This window comes from Geotrypetes seraphini, chromosome 1 (genome assembly GCF_902459505.1).
Source record: "Geotrypetes seraphini chromosome 1, aGeoSer1.1, whole genome shotgun sequence".
NCBI lineage: Eukaryota > Metazoa > Chordata > Amphibia > Gymnophiona > Dermophiidae > Geotrypetes > Geotrypetes seraphini.
In genome coordinates, this window is record NC_047084.1 from 125,957,641 (window position 1) to 125,973,111 (window position 15,471).

Genomic DNA, 15,471 nt, shown 5'->3' on the forward strand with positions numbered 1-15,471 from the left:
ACCATGGCCTTAGAGTGAGCTTGCAGCAAGAGAGGAAGCTGCTTGTTAGAGAGCAGGCAAGCATCCAACATCCAGTGTATGGAAGGAGTGAAAATCTTTGGAATAGTCCTCCTGACGGCTTATAGATTTGAACCATGAGCTCAAATATCTAAAAATTATCTTTTGTTAAAACATAAGAATTGCCATCTGGGTCAGACCAAAGGTCCATCCAGTCCTATATCCTGCTTCTAACTGTGGCCAACCCAGGTCCCAAGTACCTAGCTAGATCCAAAGTAGTAAAACAGATTTTATGTTGCTTATCCTAGGAATAAGCAGTGGATTTCCCCAAGTCCATCTCAAAAATGGCATATGGACTTCTCTTTTAGTAAATTATCCAAACCTTTTTTAAACCCTGCTAAGCTAACTGATTTCACTACATTCTCTGGCAATGAATTCCAGTTTAATTGTTTGGTTGATTTCTCCATTGAACCTGTACTTTGCTGCCCCAATATCCCACCATGCCCTTTCCCTTTCTTCCCCATTTTCCTTTTTTTCTCACTAATCTTAACTATCATTGATACAACTTCCTTTCCTGCTTTACATATATTATATTTTATGTTATAAACCACCTTCTGGCACTATGTGCGTGGTGTAGAACAAGTATTCCAAAATAAAATAAATTTCTTCCACTTTGACCAGATGTACAGTATTCATATATCATACAGTTTCAACACCAAAATAAATTGATCTTGGACCACCATATTCACCACCTGTTCTGAGCCTTTAAGTTTGTGTATTTGTGTAGTAATAAATAATAATAACTTTATTTTTGTATACTGCAATACCACAAACAGTTCAGAGCGGTTTACAGAGGAAGAGACTGTATACAGACAGTGATATTACAGAAAAAGACTTTCAAATTACATTAGCATGCCAAGAGTGGTCAAGATTTATCCGGAAGCATTTCAAAGATACAACAAGGCAGGAAAGGAGTCAGAGAAATTTATCAAAGAGATAGGTTTTAATTGATTTCCTGAAGGTTTGGTAGGAGGATGCATTTGAAATGAAGGTGGTTAGACATTTATTCCATTTGCCTGCTTGGAATGATAATGATCTATCAAGGAATCTCTTGTAGATACAGCCCTTCAAGGATGGAAAAGCAAACAGATATGCATTACGTGAGCAAGTAGTGCCTGGAAATTCAAAATGGTGCGACAGATAGATTGGGGATGAACCTAGTAGAGGGCATGAGTTATAGTAATTATTTTTCTGGACTCCATTTGCTATTCAGACTTAGACAAAGCATCAACACTCACCATCGTTAACACAGCTGCAAAATCCACACTGATATCTTCTTCCCCCATCAATGAACTGCATGAAAGGACACATGTAGGCCTTGCACCTGTTGCATCTGATGGGTCCAACCTCACCGTGACTTACAACATGAAGTGGTGTCTAGTTAAAATATAATGTCATTACTACATATTAGTGTAAGTTGTACAGTAAAAAGCTGCAGTACATACAACACCTTCAGAATGCAATATAGAACCATAGAAACTTGATGCAAGATAAAGGCCAAATGGACCATCCAGTCTGCCCATCTGCTGTAACCATTATCTCTTCCGCTCTCTAAGAAATCCCACGTGACTATCCCATGCTTTCTTGAATTCAGACACAGTCTTTGTCTCCAACACCTCTTTCAGGAGACTGTTCCACGCATCTACCACCCTTTCTGTAAAAAAGTATTACTCCTGAGTCTATAACCTCTTAACTTCATCCTATGCCCTCTCATTCCAAAGCTTCCTTTCAGTGTGTCGGAGGCATTTCCTTTGAGAAGCAAGAAATGCGAAGAGAAGAATTCGGAGGATGATTGCTCTGAGTAGTAAAGAAGATTACAAATGGAGCCTAATCTACAAACAAAGAGCAATTACATATGTTTTATGCAGGATTCACAGTGTACAGTCGCTAGAACGGATTAATGCACGGATGGAAGGATAAGATCATGTGATGGAATTTTTCTGTAATGAGGGGAGCTATAAGACAGTATGGTATGTTAACTTGAAATCAAAAGCAGAGTCTGTAAGATATGGCCTGCTTTTTGATATATGTCATATGGTTCTCCTGATGTGTGATCTTATAACTCAGCAAATTGATTTTGGTCAAAAGAAATAAAACAATGACATATAAGTCTATTGCAGGAGGTTTGGAATATGGAAAGTCGACTGAAGATTCTACAGAGTTATGATATGTAAACATCTGGATAGAGAGATAAATAATGGAATGGGTTGGAGTGCTGCATTTGGAAGAAGTTCACTGGAACTGATATTTTTGTGACATCATATGTTTGATAAGTTATCTCAAATGCAGATATAGTTCAATTTATAGGTTTTGGATGAACCAAGGATATTATATATATGAATTATATATATTATCTTAAATATTATCTAAAGTGAAGGGATATTTACATGTTATTATAATTTTGATTGGGGACAATGGTCTTGGAGGTGGAAATACAGTTTTTAATATATAATTCTGGGATTTCTTGTATAATGCATTTAAAGGGGGGGGGGAAATACAGAAGTAAGGGGTATTATAATTGAAGGATTATCTTATTGAAGGATTGGCTTTTGGAGTGGATATTATTAAATACTAGTCTTTAAGCCCGTTACATTAACGGGTGCTAGAATATATGTCTGTCTGTCTTTTTTTCTGTCTCTCTCTCTCTCTCCCGCTGTCTCTCTCTCTCTCTCTCCTTGGCTCCCCTTTTCTGTCTGTCTTTCTGTCCCTCTCCCTGCCCCTGTGTCTTTCTTCCTTTCTGTCTGTCTCCCTCCCTCCTGCAGTCTGTCAGTCATTCTTTGCCTCCATTTCCCTGTGCAGCAGCATTTCCATCCCACTTCCCTGTGGAGCAGCAACAGCAACAGCATTTCCCTTCATTCCCCCCCCCCCCCGACTTCCCTGTGCAGCAGCAGCAGCGGTATTTGGCTTCCCCTCCAGGTCCCTGTGCAGCAGTTGCAGCATTTCCCCCACCCCTTCCCTTCTCTTACCGTGATCTGGCCTGCTCCGTTCGGCCCCTCCCCCGCGTTGTGGCCTGCTGTGATCTGGCTGCTCCATTCAGCTCCTCTCCCTTCCCTTCCCTTCCCGTGGTCTAGCCTGCTCCATGGCCCCCCCTTCCCTTATAGCGTTCCCCACAGGCAGGTAGGCCCAGCTTCTTCCTTGCGGCTCGAGTCCTCTTCTTTGTCGGCCCCCCTACCCTTCATGTCTGTCTGTCTGGGTATTTTTTTTATTTGTCTCTCTCTCCCCTCCGTTGCCTCCCATCCCCCTTCCATTGAAAGCCCCCCACCCCCTCCGTTGCCTCCCATCCCCTTTCCATTGAAACCCCCCCATGCCAGCTTGCCTGCCTCCCATCCCCCTGAGCAGCATATTTTCATGGACCCCCCCCAATGCCAACCTGCGTGCCTGCCTTCCATTGAACCCCCCACCCCCTCTCCAATGCCAGCCTGCCTGCCTCCCATCCTCCTTCCAGCGAAACCCCCCCATGCCAGTCTGCCTGCCTGCCTCCCATCCCCCTGAGTAGCATATTTCCATGGAACCCCCCCGATGCCATCCTGGCTGTCTGCCTTCCATTGAACCCCCCACCCCCCTTCCGATGCCAGCCTGCCTGCCTCCCATTCCCCTTCCACTGACCCCCCCCCATGCCTGCCTGCTTTCTTGCCTCCCATCCCCCTGAGCAGCATGTTTTCATGGAACCCCCCCATGCCATCCTGCCTGTCTGCCTTCCATTGAACCCCCCACCCCTCCTCCGATGCCAGCCTGCCTGCCTCCCATTCCCCTTCCACTGAACCCCCCCCTTCCGATGCCTGCCTGACTCCCCCCACCCAACTCCTCCCCCCTCCCCCCGCCGACCCTACCCGGCACAACTGAAACCCCCGTTGACCCTCCCACTGCTACAGGGCTGACAAACCCGGCAGGAGCAGCAGCGTCCCAGGCACAGTAAACGCTGCTTCGGGTCTTCTACTGGCCTAATTTCCTCTACTGCGTCCCTGATGACGTCATCTACTACTACTGTGGCGTTGTTCAATGTATATGCCCCTAATTCAAATCAAATTGAATTCTTTAAATCTCTACAACAGTTAGTTTTACCACTGGCTACCACTAATTTAGTGGTGGCAGGGGATTTCAATGCTGTTATGGATCCGATAAAAAACCTAGTAGGATTATGAAATCTCTAGGGTTAGATAATTTTGTACAATCTTGTAATTTAAAAGATATATGGCGTATTCTTCTTTCATTTTGTTCACATGTTCATAAATCTTTCTCTAGAATTGATTATGTTTTTGTTACTGATCAATTGGTGCAGCAAGTTACACAAGCTTCCATAGATCCAATAATATTATCAGATCATGGAGGTGTGTGGATAGATTTAAACCTGGTAGATCAGGATAATTCTAAACCTGTTTGGAGATTTAAGAACATAAGAAGTTGCCTCCGCTGAGGCAGACCAGAGGTCCATCCTGCCCAGCGGTCCGCTCCCGCGGCGGCCCATCAGGTCTAATTGCCTGAACAGTGTCCTTGACTAATTTTGTAACTGCCTCTAATCCTCTAACTATTACCTACCTCTATTCCTATCTGTACCACTCAATCCCTTTGTCCTCCAGGTACCTGTCCAGACCCTGTTTGAAACCTTGTAGTGTGCTTCTGCTTATCACATCCTCCGGTAGCGCGTTCCATGTATCCACCACCCTCTCAGTGAAAAAGAACTTCCTGGCGTTAGTTCTAAACCTTTCCCCTTTCAATTTCTCTGAGTGCCCCCTTGTACTTGTGGTTCCCCGTAATTTGAAGAATCTGTCCCTGTCTACTCTTTCTATGCCCTTCATAATCTTGAAGGTTTCTATCATGTCTCCTCTAAGTCTCCGCTTTTCCAGGGAGAAAAGCCCCAGCTTCTTCAGTCTGTCAGTATATGAGAGGTCTTCCATACCCTTTATTAGCTTAGTTGCTCTTCTCTGGACTCTCTCAAGTACCGCCAATACTAGACACAGTACTCCAGGTGCGGGCGCACCATTGCACGATACAGTGGCAGGATGACTTCCTTCGTCCTAGTCGTGATACCCTTCTTAATGATGCCCAACATTCTGTTTGCCTTCCTTGAGGCTGTGGCGCACTGCGCCGACGCCTTCAATGATGTGTCTCCCATCACTCCCAGGTCTCTTTCAAGGTTACTCACCCCTAGCAGTGATCCCCCCCCATTTTGTAAGTGATAATGCATTGCTTGCAGATTCTAAATTTTGTGAAGATTTTCAGGTCAAAATTGATGAATATTTTTTGCTTAATAATTCGGAGGAAATTTCTGTTGGAATTTTATGGGATGCTTTTAAAGCAAATTATTTCAGTCTCTGTGTATAATAGGAAACAGCTAAGAAAGCAATTTGTTGCTCTAGAAAAAGAAATTAAAGGATTAGAATTAAAATTGATTGGAAAATGGGAGCAATCTACATTTCAAGATTTATTGAAAGCAAAATGTAAATATAACGAGATTTCCTCTAGATTAGTAAGGAAAGATATTTTTTTCTAAGCAAGCATTGTATTATGGTAGTTCAAATAAGGTGGGAAGATTATTGGCAAATTATTTAAAGGCAAAGAAAAGAAAGGAAAAAATATGTGCAATTAAGGATGAGTTAGGCAACTCTCATTCTCAGATTAGAAATATATTAAAACAATTTCTGAATTATTATAAAACCCTTTATTCTTCTGAGTCTTATTTAGGAAAAGAAAAAGATGGATTGGAATTTTTAAATTTAATTGAAGGGCCTAAAGTTCCTGATCATATAAAAAGAAGTTTAGAAGAGCCTATATCACTAAAAGAGTTACAAACAGCATTGAAGTCCCTTAAGAGTCAGGACCGCTCCAGGTGGGATGGATTTACAGTAGAGTTTTATAAATCATTTCAAATTACCCTTTTACCTTATTTATTAAAATTATATCAGACTCAACTAAGTAAAGGTTGTATTTCAGGCACTATGGCAGAGTCTTTAACTATCGTTCTACCGAAGCCAAATAGAGATCCTACATTGGTTTCAAATTACAGGCCTATTTCTTTAATAAATGTAGATGGTAAATTGTTAGCTAAAATTTTAGCCTTGCGTTTAGCTAAAGCTCTTCCTCATATAGTTGGAATGCATCAAACAGGTTTTGTTGCTCAAAGACACTCTTCTAATAATACTAGGTTGGCATTCCATATGTTATATCTAACAAAAAAAATTGATGACCCGGCTTTTTCTGTATCCTTAGATGCTGAGAAAGCTTTTGATCGTGTAGAATGGAATTTCATGTATCAAGCTATGAAGTGGTTTGGTATTGGACCTGGATTTATACAAATGATTCAAGCATTGTATAACTCCCCTGTTGCTCGTCTATATATAAATAATAATTTTTCTGATAGTTTTAATTTGCAAAGTGGAGTCCCTTATCTCCTTTACTTTTTGATATAGTACTTGAACCCTTGTTATTAGCTATTCAACAAGTGAAGGACATACAGGGTATTCCATGTTCTGGAGTTGAATATAAGGTATCTGCATATGCAGATGATATATTGCTTCATTTGAGAAATCCAGAAACAACCATTCCATGTTTACTTGAAGTGATTGATACATTTGGGAAATTCTCAGGATATAAAATAAATTGGACTAAATCAGAAGTTCTTCCTTTGAATGTACATTGTACAAAGGGATTATTTGATTCTTTCCCTTTTATTTGGAAGGAGGATGGAATAAAATATTTAGGTATTTGGTTAAAAATACAATTGAAAAGACAGTGAAAGTAAATGAAAAGTTTTTATTACAGAGTTATGTGAGCAATGGAATCCTTTGCATTTATCTTGGTGGGGAAGAGTTCAAACTATTAAAATGATGATTTTGCTTGTGGTTTGTTACCAAATAGGTATGATACCAGTGTTTTTTCAGGGGTCTTTTTATAAAAAATTAAATAGTATTCTGGTCAAATTTATTTGGCTGGGTAAAATTGCAAGAATTGCTCTAGTGTCTTTACAAAAGCCAATTAAGGAGGGTGGGGTAAATTTCCCCAACTTATATAGGTATCACCAATCCTATATTATGCGCCAAGGTATGTATTGGGTCCTCCCAGAGCTTCCGGACTGGTTATGGATTGAAAGATCGCTCATGTTTCCACTTAGGCTTGGTCTTCTTCTTAGTATCAAAATACCTAGAATACGTAAAGATAATAGAATATTAATGGACACTTGGAAAACTATAAGATTTGTTGATAAATTTACTCCTGTTCCTATTGGAAAATCTACACATCAAACTATATGGGTAAACTCCAAGATTCAAATAGGCGGTTTTAAGATTGTCTGGAAAGATTGGATTAAAGCAGATATACGTTCCTTAAATGATGTTATTTCTAATGGTAAGTTGCTTGATTTTTCACAATTGCAACATAAATATGGTCTTGATAAAAAACAAAGTTATAAATGGTTGCAATTGAAGCAGGATATTCAGGCAGGGTTCCCTGAATGGAAATCTCTAAATAATCAATTTAGTTTAGAATTCCTAAGTTTTCAGACAGACTTTCTGGGACACCAGGCCGCACAGTGGTATAAAGTATTATCTAATTATATGAATAAAAAACCCCAAAATGGACTTAGGGATATTTGGAGCATTGAGATTAAGCATCAGATTAATGCGTCTCAATGGCCACGTATTTGGTCTTGGAGAATGAAATGTACAGCGTCTGCATCTATGAGGCAAACATGATTTTTCCTGTTGCATAGAGCATTCTGGACCCTTGTTCGTTTATAAAAATTGGATTGCTCTAAGTCTAATAGATGTTGGCATTGTCATATTGAAGTTGGAACTTTAGATCATCTATTATTTCATTGTCCATTCATTAAGGCCTTTTGGTATTCAATTTGGGACCAAGTTAATCTTATGATGGAAAATCATGTGACACTATCTTATGATATGGTTTTATTTGGAATGAGTACGAGGGCTAAGTGTCAAATTTCTGCTGCTAATAAATAAGCATTTGATGATCCTTACGGGAGTGGCTATCCAACAGATAGCATATAATTGGAAGAATTGTTCTAGATTAAATTATAGTTTCTGGTGGAATTCAGTATGCCATTTATATAAAATGGAAAGATTGCTTGCAGTACAAAATGGTTATTTTAATAAGTTTAAGGATATGTGGGGGCCATTAATAAGTTATTATAATGATTAATGATTACTTGTTTCTTTTCCTTATGGGATATTAATGGAAGAAAGGGGGGGAGGGTGGGTTAGGATACTTTAATATTAAAAAATTAGATATTATTATTGTATATTTTAATATTTGGGATATAAGATGAAATAGGTGGGTGGGGGATAAAGCTCATTTTAATAATTATTGAAATATTCAAGTGATGTGATATCTTATTGTTGAAATTTTTGTACACTTGATGTTGAAAATAAAATGAATAAAGATTAAAAAAAAAGTCTCTATTATATCTCCCCTCTCCCGCCTTTCCTCTATAATATACAGATTGAAACCTTTAAGTCTGTGCCCATATGCCTTATGAAATGATTACGAGGAAAGACTAAAAAGTTTAGGGCTCTTCAGCTTGGAAAAAAGACGGCTGAAAGAAGATATGATTGAAGTCTACAAAATCCTGAGTGGAGTAGAACAGGTACAAGTGGATCGATTTTTCACTCCTTCAAAACTTACAAAGACTAGGGGAAACTTGATGAAGTTACAGGGAAATATTTTCAAAAACCACAAGGAGGAAATTTTTTTTCACTCAGAGAATAGTTAAGCTCTTGAACTCATTGCCAGAGGCTGCAGTAAGAGCAGATAGCTTAGCTGGTTTTAAGAAGGGTTTGGACAATTTCCTGGAGGAAAAGTCCATAGCCTGTTATTGAGAAAGACATGGGGGAAACCACTGCTTGCCCTGGATCAGTAGCATGGAATGTTGCTACTCCTTGGGTTTTGGCCAGGTACTTGGGACCTGGATTGGCTCCTGTGAGAACAGGTTACTGATGGACCACTGGTTTGACCCAGTAGAGGCGCTGATAAAGCACCGCATCATTGATCACCTTGACAGACACAATCTGATGAGTACCAGCCAGCACGACTTCAGCAAAGGAAGATCTTGCTTAACAAACTTGCTGCACTTCTTCGAGGGAGTAAACAAATAAATAGACAAGGGTGACCAGGTCGACATTGTATATCTGGATTTTCAGAAGGCGTTCAACAAGGTTCTGCATGAACAACTACTGTACTTCGTAAAATTACGAGCTATGGAATCGAGGGTGAAATACTCGCGTGGATTAAAAACTGGCTGGTGGATAGGAAACAGAAATTGGGGGTAAAAGGACAATGCTCGGACTGGAAAAGTGTTACAAGTGGAGTGCCGCAGGGTTCGGTGCTTGGACCTATGCTCTTCAACATATTTATAAACGACCTGGAAATTGGTACGACGAGTGAGGTGATTAAATTGCAGGCGATATGAAGTTATTCAGAGTAGTGAAGACGCAGGAGGATTACAAAGACCTGCAGCAGAAATAGGCTGCGACATGTCAAATGAGATTTAACGTGGCTAAGTGTAAGGTGATGCTTGTTGGTAACAAAAATCTTATACACGAATACAGGATGTCCGGTGCAGTACTTGAAGAGACCCACAAGGAAAGAGACTTGGGAGTACTGGTTGACAAGTCAATGTAGCTGTCCGCACAATGCGCGACGGTGGCCAAAAGAGCGAACTGAATGCTAGGAATGATTAAGAAGAGGATCATGAACAGTTCGGAGAATGTTATCATGCCGCTGTAGTGGGCCATGGTACGCCCTCACCTGGAATATTGCGTCCATGAAGAAGGACACAGTACTACTCGAAAGGGTCCAGAGAAAAGCGACTAAAATGGTTAATGGGCTGGAAGAGTTGCCATACAGTGAGAGATTAGAGAAACTGGGCCTCTTCTACCTTGAAATCCCTCTAAGTAGGTTTATGCACAGTTTACAAAAATTTGGCTCCCAGTTGCATTGTTGGTTAAACTTTCTATGTAGTGGAGAGAAGTGAGGGCTCTCTTGTATTCTGTAATTCGCTGATTGTCCAGCCCTCTTCGAAGTGAACTGCCTAGAAGTCATCTGACTATGGCGGTATAGAAGAATAAAGTTATTATTATTGAAAAGAGGAGACTGAGTGGGGACATGATTGAAACATTCAAGATAATGAAGGGAATAGACTTAGTAGATAAAAACAGGTTGTTCACCCTCTCCAAGGTAGAGAGAACGAGAGGACACTCTCTAAAATTAAAAGGGGATAGATTTTGTATAAACGTAAGGAAGTTCTTCTTCACCCAGAGAGTGGTGGAAAACTGGAACACTCTTCCGGAAGCTGTTATAGGGGAAAACACCCTCCAGGGATTCAAGACAAAGTTAGACAAATTCCTGCTGAACCAGAACGTAAGCAGCGTGACGGATTTTAAGAATAAATGGGATACTCAGTGGGATCTTTAAGGGAGTAAATCCAGGGGGGGGATACTTGGAATGGGCAGACTTGGTGGGCTATAGCCCTTTTCTGCCGCTTTTTCTATGTTTCTAAGCAGGTAAGGCTAGTCTCAGTTAGGGCACTAGTCTTTGATCTAAGGGCCACCGTCTGAGCAGACTGCTAGGCACGATGGACCATTGGTCTGACCCAGCAGTGGCAATTCTTATGTTCTTATGTTCTAAAATTCAATGCAAAAAGTGAGAGTGATGCATTTGGAGAGTAGAAATCCAAGGGAGCTGTATGTGCTAGGAGGTAAGAAGTTGATATGCACGGATGGGGAAAGGGACCTTGGGGTGATAATATCTGAGGATCTGAAGACGATGAAACAGTGTGATAAGGCGGCAGCTGTAGGGAAAAGGATGTTAGATTGTATAGAGCAGGGTTGTCCAAAACGTCGATCGCGATCTACTGGTCGATCGCAAAGGCAACGCTGCTAGATCACAGAGCCAGTGTTCTCCCTAGCATTCCCCCAGTCACTTTCTCACCTTTAAAATACTGTAATTACGACAGCCTGCAGAACGAACATAGCAGGCTGTCGTCAGCCTCTGTAGGACGTTCTCTTTGTCGCGGTCCTGCCCCCGATGTCAGAGGAGGTACGGGACTGCGGCAGAAGGAACGTGCTACAGAAGCTGATGGCAGCCTGCTACGTTCGCTCTGAAGGCTGACGTAATTAACTTTCAACTATGGTAGGCTCAGAGGGAAGAATGGAGGTGAGAACTGACCTGACAGTCACTGTGTGCAGGGAAGCAGCAGAGGTAAGGCTCTGCAAGTCAGGGCAAAATTGTGCCTGTCGCAAGGACCCCGGTGGGAGGGGGAATTGCCTTAGAGACGCTGGATTGGGAGGGGGAAGAGACACAAGGACCTTTAGGAGGGTGGGAAAGCAGCCTTGAACCAAAAGGGAGGGGGAAGACAAGGCAGATAAGGCAGATCCTGGACTACTAGAGGGGTTAGAGAGGGGAAACACTCTGAACCAAGGAGAGAGAGATGCCAGGCCCTGGGGAGGGGGAAGATAAAGAGAGTGAGAGAGACAAGGACCTGGACCAAAGGTAGGAGGACTCAAAATGTTAGCAGAAGGAAGACAGAGAGAGGGAGAAACCTTAAACAAAGAGGAGGCAGAAGAGAGGGGGGCAGATGTTGGACTATGGCAGGTGCAGACAGAAGAGACAGAGGGGGAGAGACCCTGAGGAAGAACAGAGAGATGCAAGATCAGAACAGAGGAGGGAGACATGTTGCCAATAGGGGTGGAGGAGAGAGAGAGATGTTGGTTGGGGGAATGGAATGAGGTGCACTTGGTATATATATATATATATAAATATAGGGGGGTCTTTTACTAAGGCGCACTAGCTGTTTTAGCACACTCTAAATGCTAACGCGTCCATAGAATATAATGGGCGCCTTAGCACTTAACGCGCGCTAAACCGGCTAGCGTATTTTTATCGTTGGTAGATCATTTTGACTTGGTCATTTGAAAAGTAGCTCGCAAGCCCAAAAAGCGTGGGCACCCCTTGTATAGAGAGAGAAGTAAGTAGCAGAAGACAGGAAGTTTTGATGCCCCACTTGGAGTACTGTTTTGAAGGCCGTATCTGACTAAGGATATGAGAAGATTTGAAGTGATCCAGAGGAACGCAATGATAATGTTAGGGGTTTGCGCTAAAAGATGTATGAGAATATGAATATATGTATACTCCACAGGACAGGAGGGATAGGAGACGTTTATATAATTGAAAGATATGAGGTTTAAGAACATAAGAACATAAGTAATGCCTCCGCTGGGTCAGTCCTGAGGTCCATCGTGCCCAGCAGTCTGCTCACGCGGCGGCCCAACAGGTCCAGGACCTGTGCAGTAATCCTCTATTTATACCCCTCTATCCCCTTTTCCAGCAGGAAATTGTCCAATCCTTTCTTGAACCCCAGTACCATACTTTGTCCTATTACGTCCTCTGGAAGCACATTCCAGGTGTCCACCACACGTTGGGTAAAGAAGAACTTCCTAGCATTCGTTTTGAATCTGTCCCCTTACAACTTTTCTGAATGCCCTCTTGTTCTTTTATTTTTTGAAAGTTTGAAGAATCTGTCCCTCTCTACTTTCTCTATCCCTTCATGATCTTGTATGTCTCTATCATATCCCCTCTAAGTTTCTTCTTCTCCAGGGAAAAGAGACCCAGTTTCTCCAATCTCTCAGCATATGAAAGGTTTTCCATCCCTTTTATCAGACTTGTCACTCTCCTCTGAACCCTCTCGAGTAACGCCATATCCTTCTTAAGGTACGGGTTCTTCAAAAGGTTTCCACACTTTCATATTTTCATGGGCTCAACTAAAAACATTCTTTTCTGATGGCATTAAGAAGTTAGTAGAATGCTGGGAAAAATGTATTGGAAATGATTATAATGTAAAAGTGATGTAAATTACTTTTGAGATATTTAATACTACTACTACTATCCATTCGGTCATGTCTGACTCTTGGATACTCTGTAGGCCAGTCCTCACCATGTTTCCCTGTTTTCCATGGCTTTTTTCAATTGTTTGATTCATTCCTGTGTCATTCTTGATGGTATCCAGCCAACAGGCCTTTGGTCTCCCCCGCTTCCATTGACCATTTCTTTTCTAGTGAATTAGCCCTCATCACATGTCCAAAATAAGGCAGTTTCTGTCTGGTAATCTTGCCTACCAGGGACAACTCTGGGTTTATATGATCAAGAACATCTCTGTTGGTGATCCCAGCTGTCCATGAGATTTTTAGAAGTCTTCTCCAGTACCACAGCTCCAAGGCATCAATTTTTCTTCTATCTGCTTTCATGAGTGTCCATGTCTCACAGCCATATGTCACAATTGGGAACACAATGGCAGTGATCAATCTTTCTTTGATGGTGACTGAGAGACATCCTAGCACTTCCATATTTGGTCCATGCTCACCATGGCTGCATGCCCCAGTGCTAATTGATTCTTGGTTTCTGCTGTTGAACCACCACTGCGATCAAAGAGGAATCCAAGTGTTTAAAAAAATTAATGGAAAAACTAGAAGGCAAAAATAAATCTTGGTGATCATCAAAATAAAGTCAGCACTCACAAACTGTATCTCAACTCAACAGTGCCTCAAAAAAACAAGTATCATAATATTATGCAAAAAAAGCATGATAATAAAAACCAAATACATCCTCATAAAAATACAAATATTGGGTGATGAATATACTCAGTACCCCCAAACACACCGGTCAATGGAATTGTAGACCAATGAGACGGAGAACCATCATTGCACAAACAGTTCTCATATAACACAAAAACAAGAAGAAATAAAGCAGCAAAACAAGGGTACATTCATACCTCAATTGCAATGGCAATAGATGAATAAAATAGCCAGCAAAAAAGTCACTTTCTTTTTCATTGTTTGCTCTTTGTGCTGGCTATATTAGTCATCTCTGCTGGCCTGGAGAAGGACAAATGGATAACAGTGCATTAGTGACACTAGCTTCTTAGTCTTTTTTTGCTGCTACAGATTAACATGGCTTCTTCTGTGAAGAACCACAGAGCTGAAAGAAGGAAAATACAAATTCAATGTGAGAAAATGCATTTTTATTGCAAGGTTACTAGAGAATTCTAGTGGAGGTAAGAGAAACCAAAACGGGCAGAATTCAGGAATGCAAGGAATAGAAATAAAGGAAGAAATAGTGACTGGAGGCAACATTCACATACTGGACTGAACTTACAAATCAATTCACCCTTTGACATGTAATCATCAAAATCTTTGGGCTAGATTCACTAAGCAAACTGATCGTGTACCGATTGGTTTGCAACCGCTTTGCGACCCGATTTCCTTCTGACTCGATTCACTAGCCTCTCCTCCGATCCGATTCAGATCCGTGCATGCAAATAAGGGGAAACGGCATGCAAAGTAGGCAGGGATGCAATTCACTAAAAAAAAAAAAAAAAAAAGAGGGACACCGACTAGGCTGACCGATCCAAAAATAAGCAACTGCTGAGGACCAGTCGCTCAGGTCCTTTCCGACTTCTCTGCCTTCTGCCACCCTGCTCTCTGCCCTGCTTCTCTGCTCTCAGCCCCAATCTCCTGCCTGCCCCGATCTCCTGCTCTCAGCCCCGATTTCCTGCCTGCCACGATCTGCTCTCTGCCCCATCTCCTGCTCTCGCCCCAAATCTCTCCTGCCGCCCCAACTCTCCTGCCCTTTCCCGCAGTGCAAAGTCCGTGGTTTTAACCTGCGGGCTTAAAGCGGGTTAAAACCACGGGCTTGCAAAGAAAAAAATAGCAAAAAAAAAGTTTTCTGCTCTGCCGAGCATAGAGGGCCAGCACATGCGCAAACCATCTACAGTCAAGGAAGACGGTCTGCGCATCCGTGCAGTCGGTGGGGGGCGTGCCAATGATCGCCTCAATTTGCATGCAGGCCTTTTGTGAATTCGTCAACCTGCATGCAATTGGACATGGATCGGACACAGAAAGTAAGGTTAGTGAATTGCCTTTGTATCTAATTATTGGTACTGTATTATTAAAGTTTCTGTCTCAGGCATACATCAGAGCCCCCCTACGCTGGAAAATAAATTAACACATTTCAATGAAACTCAGACATCTAGAGAAGAAACTACCAGAGAGCAGCACTCCACTCTAATAGAAACTCTAGGACTTTGGTTTATTTCTCCCATCTGTTGCTAAAGCAGAGGAAAACTAAAACTGAACTGTGCTGCGCAATAAATCTATTCTTAAAAATTACAATAAACAAAGTCTCTGCAAAGAGCAAACATTCAAATCTTGAAGAACAGTCTTTCTAAACTGGAAACCATGTAATATTTACCAAATATTTTTTTAAGAAGATGAGAAAGGAAAATTAATGGATTATCTTTGCAGCTAGGACTATTTTCTCAATATCCATCCAGACAGTAATGGCAGGCAAAGTAAGACCTCTGCTGAGTATTGGATGGGAAGTTTGCTATGATTACAAGTTCATTTTTGC

The 15,471-nt window shown here is 41.6% G+C and overlaps 1 protein-coding gene across 2 annotated transcripts in view; it reads right to left on the minus strand.

The window, feature by feature from the left end:
* Nucleotides 1-15,471, minus strand: part of SEC24D (SEC24 homolog D, COPII coat complex component) — a 255,374-nt gene that overhangs the window by 138,675 nt on the left and 101,228 nt on the right. For both annotated transcript variants that reach the window (XM_033938041.1, XM_033938046.1), the window contains exon 9: nt 1,296-1,434. In XM_033938041.1, coding sequence (XP_033793932.1) covers nt 1,296-1,434 — 139 coding nt within the window. The remainder of the gene's footprint in view (nt 1-1,295; nt 1,435-15,471) is intronic.